At 47.6% G+C, this 11939-nt stretch overlaps 2 protein-coding genes across 2 annotated transcripts in view; one reads left to right on the top strand and one right to left on the bottom strand.

Moving 5' to 3' along the window:
- Positions 1–840: 840 nt before the first annotated feature.
- Positions 841–1953, bottom strand: LPAR5 (lysophosphatidic acid receptor 5). The gene has a single exon (XM_010023770.1). It carries the CDS (start codon positions 1951–1953, stop codon positions 841–843), a length of 1113 nt encoding a protein of 370 aa, XP_010022072.1.
- Positions 1954–4763: 2810 nt separating this feature from the next.
- LOC104412930 (protein Wnt-4-like) overlaps positions 4764–11939 on the top strand; it is a 10790-nt gene continuing 3614 nt past the window's right edge. Inside the window, exons 1-2 of the mRNA XM_010023772.1 lie at positions 4764–4806; positions 5875–5936. Coding sequence (XP_010022074.1) covers positions 4764–4806; positions 5875–5936 — 105 coding nt within the window. The remainder of the gene's footprint in view (positions 4807–5874; positions 5937–11939) is intronic.

Here is an 11939-nt window from a genome sequence, read left to right as displayed (position 1 = left end):
TGAATAACAGGTTTCTGGTACTGCCTGTGTACAGCTGGATCTCTCTTCGGGGAAGATTTATAGGGCTTTCGCATAGAGTGCGGGCTGAAGAAGCATGTACAAACAGTGCAAGCAAATACATTTCACTGCAGCCTCATTCTATGACATCATTTCTTTTTAACAGGGAAAATCACTCAGACCTGAAATCAATTACCCTGTGGCCAAGCAACAAGAAAGTGCAAAGCACTAACATTAGAGTGAGCTTCAGAAATGGCAACAGTATTGGTATCCTCTCTTTTTTTCTGGGGCCACTATTATGGATGTCGGGTGTATTTTTAAGTATGCTAGTGTTTCCCAAGCCGTTTTGCTTTAGGAAAATGTATAGCCATTGTGCTGCATGTGTGTGTACAGCTGCACAAGTGCATTTGACATACCTCCTAAAGGTTGCTTTGCTAAGGGTTGTCACTTTTAGTACACAATTAGGAACCTGTTTTCTGCAGGAGTACTAAACACTCAACTGTCCTCCTTGACCCCAACAAGGGTTGCTAAATGTTTCAACTCTTCTGGAAAATTAAGATACTTACTTAGGTGCCCCAAGCTGGACTTAAGACTCAAATTGAAGCATATGAGGTTTGTTTCAAGTCCTTGTTCCCTTATGTTTCCCGTACCAAAAGAGTGAGGTGAGACCATGTCACCAAGACATCTCTGTTTATTCAAAACAGCCTTTCATCCTTCAGGTTTGTATCATCACCTTCACCCCCCGCCACACACAGTCTGCTGTGTTCCCTCAAACAGTTTGCTAAGTTACCTGAGCTGTGATTATTGAAAGGGTGACTCTGCAATGGTATGACTTTTCTGTGCTTATATTTCCGAGTCCTCAATAGGGCCATTCAAAAATACTGCAGTAGCAAGTGATGGCAAAGATTCATTGGGATGGATAAAGTTTTCAGTTGGGAACTGTTTCACTTTTGAGACAGCATGGTCTCGGGTTGGCTTATTCTCCACAACCTGATTCTTAAGCACTACTGTATCTGAGTCCCAGGCTTGTCCCCGCCGCAGTTTCTTAAAGGTGTTACGGAAACCCTCAGTACTGAAGTAGTAGATCAAGGGGTCCAGTGTGCAATTCATGCTGGCCAACAGCATTGTTGTAATTAACACTTGGCGAACAGAGGCCTGTGTTTCTTTCTCAACCTTAATCACCTGGGCCTTTATCATCCCATAGACTGCCAGCGTAGTGTTGTAGGGCACAAAGCAGATGATGAAGATGACCAGATTGACCAACAGGAGACGGACCGTCTTCTGCTGTCTCAGGGTCTTTGTCTGGCTGTTCTGGTAGAGCTCTTGAAAGATCCGAATTGAGCAGTATGTCACAGAGCTGAGAGGCAAGAGAAACCCCAAGATTTCAGCCAGGACAACTAGGGGGAAGAGGTTATTCTGCCAAATGTTGTCACTAAAGCTTTCAAAACACAGGTAAATGGTCTTGTTCTGTACCTCACAGTGGTTTTGCTTGTGGACTATGGCTGTGGGGATGGAGCCTGTGAAGATCACAACCCAGACAATCAGGCAAAGGAGCTTGGCCACCTTGGGGCGCCGCAGGTGCCGCCAGCGAAGTGGGTGGACAATGGCAACATAGCGATCCAGATTGATGCACATGAGGAAGAGGCAGCTACCATACATGTTGATCTGGAAGACAGAGCCAGATACCTGGCACAGGGTGTTACCAAAGGGCCAGTGGTGGTTAGAATAGTAGTAGAGGCGCAGTGGCAGAGGGAGTGTGAAGGTGAGGTCACTCATGGCCAGGTTGAACATGTAGATCATCACTACAGACTTCAGGCGCAGGTAGCGGATGAATATCCACAGGGCTGTCACATTCAGCATCAAACCTGTAATGAATATCAAGATGTAGCCAGGCAGGAGGAGGTGGTGGTTGAAGGTGTAATCCTTGCATGTCTGAGATGTATTGGAAGCTGACATGCCAAGCGCGGATCAGAGGAGGGTGATGCTGAGATGGCTGAGCCTGCTGCGGGGCTAAGGAGGCACAAAGAAAAGCTCCGACAGAAGTCATTCCCCTCTAAGAAGCCATGGGCTGATCACTCCCCTTATCTGCAGCTGGGAGGTAGATGGGCACATCTCTCTTCCATCCAATCTGCTTCGAATTGCTGGTCTGTGGTCATCTAGCAGGGATGGTAATGTAGTAACCTAGAGTCAGCTTCTGCCTCTAGTTCAGCAATTCTTTCCAGTGTTTATGGGGATGCTGATGCGATGTAGGGTCATTGCCAGTTGTCAGCACAACTCCTGGTCAGAGTGGAAGACCAAGAATGAAGAATTTAAGTCAGAGGAGGAAATCTCTTGAAATGTTAAAACCATGGTGGCTTCTGCAGCAAGGGCTCACAAAGAAAACAAAAGACTAAGAAAAACAGTCAATAGAAAAGAGAGTAATTACATGGCAGAAGAAGCCAGAGCACAGAGAAGGTAATTGTTGTACAGAATCATTTATTGCTCAGTCTCAGAAAATGCACTTTGCTTTGATCACTGCTAAGGGCACGTGTATGCAAGAAAGGCACAGCACAAGAGCACACAGGGAAAGTAGTCAAGGCAGGTCCAGAAAAAGAGAGAGAGAGAAAGAAAAGAGAGCAGGTATTTTGAGGGGAATATGCTGACTGGAAGGAATTGAAAATAAAAACTGTGTAGTGTTGTTGTATATCAGAGAAACAGGACTTTGTACATCCATGACAGACAAAAAGACTTGACTTAGACCTGACTCCACCCACACAAAACTGAGTCCCAGCTAGTTGGAGTTCCTTACATTGCTCATATTCATATAGTTCCTTGCTTGCATGGGACTAGTGACACTTATTTGGATTGCATGTCCTTAGGTCTTTTTCCTACTTACAACATGGTAAAGCATGTTGCAGTCCATGTCCCACAAACACAGCACAACCAGGTAAGGGAGCACACAGTAAAGAAGGGCGGGCCATGGGATTCAGTGGTTTGGAGGCTGGAGCACTTGCCCCATGAGGAGATGCTGAGGGAATTGAGCTGGAGAAGGGAAGGCTCCAGGCGATGTAATGTATATCCTGTATTGGGTTTGCCTGGCAAGGTTTTGGTGACAGGCTTGGCTTCTGTGAGAAGCGGCTGGAAGCTTCCCCTTGTGCCCGATAGAACCAATGCCAGCTGGATCCAAGAAGGACCTGCTGCTGGCCAAGGCTGAGCCCATCAGCGATGGTGGTATCTCCTCTGGGATAACGTATTTAAGAAGGGGACAAGTTGCTGCATGGCAGCAATTGCAGCCAGAGCAGAGGAGTGAGAATGTGTGAGAGCAACAACTCTGCAGACACCCAGGTCAGTGAAGGAGGAGGGCAGGAGCTGCTCCAGCTGCTGGAGCAGAGATTTCCCTGCAGCCCATGGTGCAGACCGTGGTGAGACAGGCTGTGCCCCTGCAGCCCATGGAGGTCCATGTGGAGGACATATCCCCCTGCAGCCCATGGAGGACCCCTTGCCAGAGCAGAAGGATGCTTAAAGGAGGTTGTGACCTGTGGGAAGCTGGTGCTGGAGCAGCTCCTGGCAGACCTGTGGCCCTGTAAAGAGAGGAGCCTGCACTGGAGCAGGTTTGCTGGAGGACTTGTGACCCTGAAGGGGATCCACACTGGAGCAGTCTGTTCCTGAACAATTCACCCCATGGAAGGGGCCCAGCCTGGAGCAGTCTGTTCCTGAAGGATGCACCCCATGGAAGGGACCCACGCTGGAGCAGTTCATGAAGAACTGCAGCCCGTGGGAAGGTCTCATGCAGGAGAAGTTCATGGAGAACTGTTTCCTGTGGGAGGGACCCCATGCTGGAGCAGGGGAAGAGTGTGAGGAGTCTTCCCCTGAGGAGGAAGGAGCAACAGAGACAATCTGTGATGAACTGACCACAACCCCCCTTCCCATGCCCCTGTGCTGCTGGGGGGAGGAAGTAGAGAAAATCAGGAGTAAAGTTGAGCCCAGGAAGAAGGGAGGAGTGGGGGTGGAGGTGTTTTAAGATTTGGTTTTATTTCTTATTATCCTACTCTGATTTGATTGCTAATAAATTAAACTCATTTCCCCAAGTTGTGTCAGTTTTGCCTGTGACTGACAGTAATTGCTGAGCAATCTCCCTGTACTTAACCCATGAGTCTTTTGCTGTATTTTTCTCCTCTGTCCATTTGAGAAGTGAAGTGACAGAGCAGCTTGGTGGGCACGTAGTGTCCAGCCAAGGTTAACCCACCATACTCCCCATACCTGCAGGGTGGCTACTGAAAGCGGACAGAGTTAGCTGCTCACAGTAAGGCATTGCAGGGGAACAAGAGGCAATGGACATGAATTGAAGTAACAGTGATTCAAACTGGATATAGGGCAAATTGTTTTCACTGAGAAGACATTCAGGCATTGCAACAGATTTCCTAGAGACGTTGTGGAGCCTCCACCCTTGGAAGTTTTCAAGACCAAACTCTGTAAAGTCCAGAGTAACCTCATCTGATCTCATAGCTGCCCCTAGAGACTAGAGACTAGTCTTAATCAGGCTAAAGACTGTCTTAATTATTCCATGATCCTAAACCCAGACATCTGCTCTCAAAGCTGTCACAGTGGAGTAGGAGTTGGTAAGTATGACACAGTTCCCCCACAGCTGTTTGCAGGGGTTAGATAGGGGCTCCCTCACAGAGCCCACGTAGATTGTGATTTGCTTCAAAAGGAAAGTAGAATTTTCTGTCTAGACGAAATCTTTACATAAGGTTGATATTACTGGAAGAGAAATCTACTCAGCAACCATGACAAGCATGTCAGACCTTCTGGATGGCATTGTGGGGCAATGTACAGATTTAGAGAGAGGATCTGTTAAAGACATAAGTGTGTGCTGACCTCATAGGTAGGAAAAGATTCATTCTGGCAACAATATGTTAAATGGTGAAAATGGAAGTCTAATATGAGAGACCAGACAGCTAGCAAATTGCCCTTCCTTTTGTGTTGTTGGGCAGGTCCACCGCCAAGACAAGGTTTCTTAGAGGAACTTCTATTGGTTTGTCAAGCTATATCTGGGTGGATTTCATCCTTCTTGGTGGATGAAAACTTTGTGTGAAGACTTGCTTGAGTTTAAACTATAAGATAATCCAGCAAGACATGGCAAATGTGCAAGAATGTTGGTTTCAAGTGAAATGATTAAATGCCTCAACAAATCTCAAGGATTTTGACTGAGATAAAGTGAGTGAGACTAAGTCTCTGTGAAAGACCATAACCTGCTCTAACTCGTGTGCCCAGACCAGCCAGGTGCCAGGTGAAGGTGACTTATCTCCACAAACAAGCTGTTCAAGAGGAGCTATTCAATGAAGAACTCTAGGGGAAACTTTTCTTTCACGATTTTCTGTGAAAAGAAAAGTCAGTATAAAATTTACCATCTACGACATTCAGTGCCAAGGAGTTCCAAAACTTAATTGCATCTCAGGTGAAGAACCACTTCTGTGTACTATTATTTGAATCACAACCTGCTACATTCAGTTCCTAGTTTTAGTGCTGGAAGAGACAGTGGTAAAAATGTCCCTATTCACCTTCACCTTATCACTGATGGTTTTATAAATATCTGCCATATTCCCTTCAGTAACTTCTTTTTGTTTTGTTTTGGGTTGTATTGGGGTTTTTTTGAGGCTAAAGGGTTCTTGTCTTCATAGCTGTTCCTCACAGGGGAGCTGTTCTGTTCTTTTGAACATCCTTGTTGCCCTTCTCACCATCTTTCTGCTTCTGCTGCAGCCTTTGTGAGCCCTATGGTCGGGTTCTCAAAGTGTACACAATATTGATGAGTTGAGTAGGTGTAGATCTCACTTGCAAAGGGTAATGGTCAGTTCAGATTGTCTTTTCTCATCACTTGCTAGATGATGTTATTTTAAGGCCAGTCACTCACACTTCTCTTAATCTCTGCAGTTCTTCACAGGCAAGCCTCATCTTTTATAGCTTGAATAATCTTATTTCTCCAATATATTTGTTATTTTATTATTATTCATCCGTCATGAATAAGTCAAACAGTCCAAGCCCAATCACTGGTGTCTTACAACTCCACTGTGAAAACAAAGCATCTACCTTCATTCTCTGTCCTATCTTGTAGGTGCTTTTTATCCAGATAGGCATCTTTTATTTCAGTTTCCTTAAGCATCATTGGTGGAGAACCCTTTTGGAAATCCACATGGGCCACTGTTCATGTGCTTGCTGACTCCTTCAAAGAAGGACTGTGGGACACAACATCCCTTTAGAAAAGCTATGATGGCTCTTCCCCAGTAATTAGATGTGACTGCATGGCAATCGACATTTTTCCCTTTATTATGGCTTATAATTTGTTCAGCACAGACATCAAGCTCCCTGGTCTGAAATCCCTCAAGAGCCTTTTCTTGAACTGTGTCTACAAGTGAGCCTTTAAAAGCAGTTTTAGGCAAATGTTTTTGCACCATAGTTAGTCAGGTCTTCCACCCTTCAGTTGCTTTCTGACCTCTGGGGTAGGAGCTATGTGGTTTCAGACACCGCTTAGTTCATCATGCTGCTCCACAGCCATCCCTACCACCGTTTGATCAGAGAAAGTCCTTTGTTTAAAGCAGTTAAGAGAGAATTTTGACTGTGGAAATCTCTCAGGCTTTCCTGTCATGAACACCAGTGCAAGAAATCTGTACAGTGTTTTGCCCATCATCGTCTTTTTTCTATTTTCTGAGTGGCCTTTCCTTACATATGAGCCTGTCAGCCTTTGAGACACCAAACAGCAGAGTTCTAAACTGGCAGCAAAGATCATTGAGAGCAGAAAATAGATTGGGGTTTTCTGAGGAAATTATTTTTTTGGTGGGTGGATTTAAACACAGAAGTAAGAATCCTTGATGGTGGTGTTACTGACACTAAGCTGAGAGTCTCACATTTGACAGAACTGATACTGTAGTCAAGATCTCAGAGACCTGAAATGAGATGTGTACATATGCGGTCTCTGGAATGACAAAGCTGTAGGAACAAAGTGTTTCTCTGCAGAGCTCTGCAGGTACTGTTTTGACTGCCCCTTTATCATTAAAAGGTAATTGCTTTAAGCTGATGGAGGGGAGATTGAGATGAGCTCTGAGGCAGAAGCTCTTCCCTGTGAGGGTGCTGAGGCACTGGCACAGGGTGCCCAGAGAAGCTGTGGCTGCCCCATCCCTGGCACTGCTCAAGGTCAGTCTGGACACAGGGGCTTGGAGCAACCTGCTCTAGTGGAAGGTGTCCCTGCCCATGGCAGGGGATTGGAACTGGATGAGCTTTAAGGTCCCTCCCAACCCAAACCAGTCTGTGAATCTGTGATTCCTTCACTGAAAAGGAAAGCTAAGAGCAAAGCAGGTTGGTATCAGGGAGCTGAAACTGGTTGGATTATCCTTGTTGGTTGATGACTGAGAGCCACAGGCCATGTTTTTTGTGTCTGCCTCTAAAAAAACCTCAAGTATTCATTGCTCCACATGAAAGCTGCTGAGAGGTCTCAAGTCAACAGCTGTGTAAGGAGGCAATGGTACCACAATCCTCCTCCTCATGATGAGATGCTGACTTGAGATCCTGAGGGAACTTTCTGTTTGGTAATTGACCTTATGTGGCCCAGAAGGTGGAGGAAGCATCTTTTTACCTCTCAGTGAAGATCAATATAAGCCCCTGAAGGCCATCTGCCGAGACCATGGTCTTCTCCCCAGCAGGGACAGAAAAGAGCAATTCAAACTTACAGATCTGATCTAGGCAGATATTTCTTTCTGGTTTTATGTAGAAAATGAATTTGTTGCTAATATTCTTGCCCTGGGAGGGAGGACAGAGGGAATGACATAGACATGGCACATGTGCATGTGCACATGTGTACACACAGACACAGACACACACCTCTGAGCAACTGCTGCAGGGGAAGAGAAGCTGCAGAAACTAGAAGGAAAGAAAAACACCAGTGAGGAAGGAAGAGGTGGTGGTATAGGTGTGAGATGGGGGCAATGTCAGCTGCTGCTGCTGTGCAATGGAAGAGGAGAATGTGATGCTGGAAGATGGTTGGACAACCCCAAAAATGCAGTTGAAACAAATGCACTGTCCTCCCCTCCCACAGCTCCCCTCCTGTGGCCACCCCACTTGTTTGACAGCCATGGCAGGAGGGTTGGAACTAGATGATCTTAAGGTCCTTTCCAACCCTAACTATTTTATGATTCAATCCTGTGTGCCTCCTCATGGTGCTTGGGAGCTGCCCTGGGCCCTGGCTGGTGTGGGATGCTGGACTGAGACAAGACAGAGATCAGGCCCAAGGTGGGCACCTCTCTCCAGAGGCAGCAGAAGAGGTGCTTGGCAGGGAGACCACACAAGGCATGCAAAACTCATGGGGATCTTGAGTTTTGGGTGAGCACACACCCACCCGCCCCTACTGTACTTGCATACAAGGGCCAGAACAGGCAGCGTGCCCTGAGATGATGTGTGCCTGGCATCTTATTGTCCGGTTCTGGGCTTCTTTTCTCCTGACACTAACTCACCAATAGACACTGCCTCCTAGCACTGCAAAAAGGAGCACAGAGTGGAGGGACAGAGGGTTATGCATGGGGCTGAGAAACAAGGTGGGAAAAGACAGCTAGAAAAAGCTTGCTGAGCATGCCACGAGGTCAGTGATTCTGGGAGTGGCTTGTCGTTTAAACCCTGGACCTCCTTGGGGATGCCCTGGGGATGCAGACAGAGAATGTGGCACTGGAGTGCAGAGCTGAAAATACAAACTGCACAAGCTTGCTTAGTAAATCTGAAATCAAAAGGAAGTAACAAAGAGTGCATCAAACCTCGAAAACACCCAACTTTGCTTCAGAAATTGAAGGTACATTTTTTCATAAATGTGGATGCTTTTTACCTGCTGTAGGTGATATTTAAGCCCCACTTTTCACCTTTTTTTCTAACCAAGAAATTAGATTATTGTGATGATTTATTGTGATGGTTAGAACTGTGAAGACATTCAAGACTTAGGATGGCTGGTTTTTAATGAGAGATAGATGACATCAAAGCTGAGACCTCTGTATTTAACTCATGAGGTCTGGACACACTGCTACTGTCTATTCCCTAGAGATGTCACCCCCCTTCATCTCTTGAGGGCCACATGGAAGAGGACTTCCGAAGTGGGCACCTTGATAAGTAAGCTCTGCAGGCTGCCCATGCTTTTGGTATCTCAGGATCCTAAAGACAGGATGCTCTGAATAAATAGTGTGACTTGCCTTGCACTTCTAGGTTCATTAGGCAACTGAGAGGTGTAGAGGGTTCCCCAGGTCCCCAGGGTCAGGCCTGGCAGCACATGTGCAGCTTTTCATGGGGTCCAGTGCCCATTGCCCCCAGACTATCCAGCTCTTTAGATGTTTCCATCTCACTTACCTCTCTGCTGGTGAAGAGAAGGGTGCACGCAGGCTCGCTGGATGGCAACTGCTGTCACTGCAGAGCTGTTGATCCAGGCACCAGAACTGCAAGCAGCTGGAATCAAAACAGGACCAAGCAGACTCTTTGGCTACTTGTTCATCCAAATCACAGCCATCCTCTACCTCACCATGACTAGTTCTACATCTGTCATGCTGCAGCTCGTCTCCCCTCTCTTCTCACTTCCTGATGCACTTCTGGCTGGCCACAGAGAATGAACTTTGCTACTCAAAGCTGATAAGCTAACCCCCATCCTATGAAAACAAATGTAATCATGAAAGAAGCAACACCCAGATGTCCTTGCAACGGAGGAGACCTGCCCAACGTCATAGTGCCGACCACTTGCTTGTCTTTGCTCCCATGCTAACCCAGCCACCCTCAGGACTGACAGGGGAAAATTGAAACATCCGCCTCCCCAAAATACTGCTAAACAGGAGGTAAAAGTGAAATATGGGAAGTGAGAGCAAAGTTGATTTAACTACTAGGCAGTGCAAAAGCTCAGGGTTCTGTCAGTCCCATGGACTTGGGCGCTTTGGGATTGAGCTCCTTCCAGCTGTGCACTGCTGGCTTGTGGCAGGGACCCAAATAGAAGCGAGCTCTGAGGAGGTGTCGGTGCCCATGGCAGGCAAAGGTATATTTGTCATAAATATCAGTCCCTGTCATTTAAAGCTACTGGAGGCACAGTGCTAAGAAAGTACAAAGGTTGATTTAGCAGGACATCTGTGATGTAGCACCACTGAGTGTAATTGGGAAGGGATCTGCCCTTCTGCAGAGCCCATCTGGCACTCTGTTGCTTCAAGTCCTATTTCTACATTGTCAGTCTCAGCACACCTGGAGAAGACACAGGTTATAGGAACACTCCTAACCCTAACAGTAGTCCTTCCTCAGGAGCAGCTGCCTTGAGAAGAAGGTGCTGTGCCTGTGGGATCCCTCTTTCTCTGCAGCCTTTGCCCAACTCCTCCGCCTGCTGGCTGCTGCTGCTGCTGTTTGACTTTCTCACTCCCTGCCTCCCTTGTTCTGCCAACACTGCCTCCTCATTCACGGAATGATACGCCAAGGGATATATGTTCCTGCTGCTCATAAATCTTTGGAGGGTACTATAGCACCCGAGACACTGATCTCGCCATGGTCCTTTTTAGTGCTTCTCTTTTTTAACCAGACCCACCCTTTCTCATTTCCTAGTTGCTGGGATCTTTGTTCTCACAGCTGTTTGTGTCTTCAGTTCCCGTTGAGGCTCTGGTGCTGATAAAAGCATGCAGATATACCAGGGAGAGGGGGAGGCGTCCTTCTCCCTTTGCAAAAGGAGTCTCTGGCAGCCTCTATAGGAACTTTCCCTTCTCCTGCGTCCCTCACCCCTCACACACGTGCAGATGCCTGCCTGAGCCTGGCTTTACCGTGTGTGCCAGAAGAGGAGGACAAGGTGGCACTCGGCCCATGAGCCCGTGAGCCGCAGAACACCCGTCACCCAGCCAGGTTCACTCACCTCACCGGGTCCCGATGCATCAGCCCATGAACTCCATCTCCCTGTGCCGAGGTGGGCTCACACCTCTGCCCCTCCCTGTCTCTTGGGGGCTCAGCTCGTGGTGAAGAGCAGCACAACCCCTGGCATTTCCTCACTGCTGAGTCGACAGCAGGTAAGACCAGATTAATGGGGTGTGTGTTGGAGGCTACACCCTGATGCTGCAGATCCCAACATGCCTGCCACCCTGCAGTGCTGACTCCAGAAAGCAGGAGCAAGGACCCAACAGATCAAAGGATGCAGGTTGCTGAGAAGGCAAGGAGAGAGGTGGAAAGTGTGCTACAGCAGAGGGGCTGCTCAGGTTTGAAAGGATGACTGATAAACCCTAGTACTTTTCATACCTCTTTGTGCAGGGACATGTGGAAGAGCACAGCAAAGGGGGGCCATGGTGGAAGAACCGTAGCAGGGCAGGAGTAGCCACGCTTCACTTTCTGAATGATTCAGACAGGAAAAGCAGAAACTTCTGGGCTGTGTGAGGAGTTTCACTTTCCAGGGCGGTGGAGACAGCTGGCACTTCCCAGGCCTGCTAGGGAACGGCAGCCTTTTCTTCCAGGACATTCTGGTCACACAACCCACATTTTCCTGGACTTCCAGGAGCTCTTAGGAAAAGCCTACCCACTGAGAAGAGGGGCAGCCCTCTCATCATGCCTGCTTAGGAAAAGGGCAAAGACTGAACCTCTTGCCATGGGGAAGAAAATGAGGGGGATGAAAAGAAACCTGCGAGAGAAAGAGTTAAAAGAGCCAGGGAGCAGCTGGGCTGTGTTTGTTTGCTGTAGCTATGTAGGCTGCAGGGTAGAAAAGAAGAATCTCCAGCCTGGAGGAGGCAGATGAGGGAGGGTCCTCGAGGACAGTGACTGGGGATGAGGGAGGCTGCAGGCCCCTCTTTGCTCCCATGAGCTGTCACTGCAGGAAAACTCTCCATCTCTCCAAAGGACTTGGTGACAAAGTGATGATGAGCTGGTGGGTCTAGCAACCAGCTTGGTGCTGCCAGGTTTTTCTTGTGTGGAAGGCTCTGTCTGCTGTTGGCTGG

Source organism: Nestor notabilis, unplaced genomic scaffold (assembly GCF_000696875.1).
Source record: "Nestor notabilis isolate BGI_N333 unplaced genomic scaffold, ASM69687v1 scaffold27621, whole genome shotgun sequence".
Taxonomy (NCBI): domain Eukaryota; kingdom Metazoa; phylum Chordata; class Aves; order Psittaciformes; family Psittacidae; genus Nestor; species Nestor notabilis.
This window is presented reverse-complemented; position numbering and strand designations above follow the sequence as displayed.

Coding starts and splice junctions, on each gene's coding strand:
- LPAR5 (XM_010023770.1), bottom strand. CDS start 1,953: ATGTCAGCTTCCAATACATCTCAGACATGCAAGGATTACACCTTCAAC.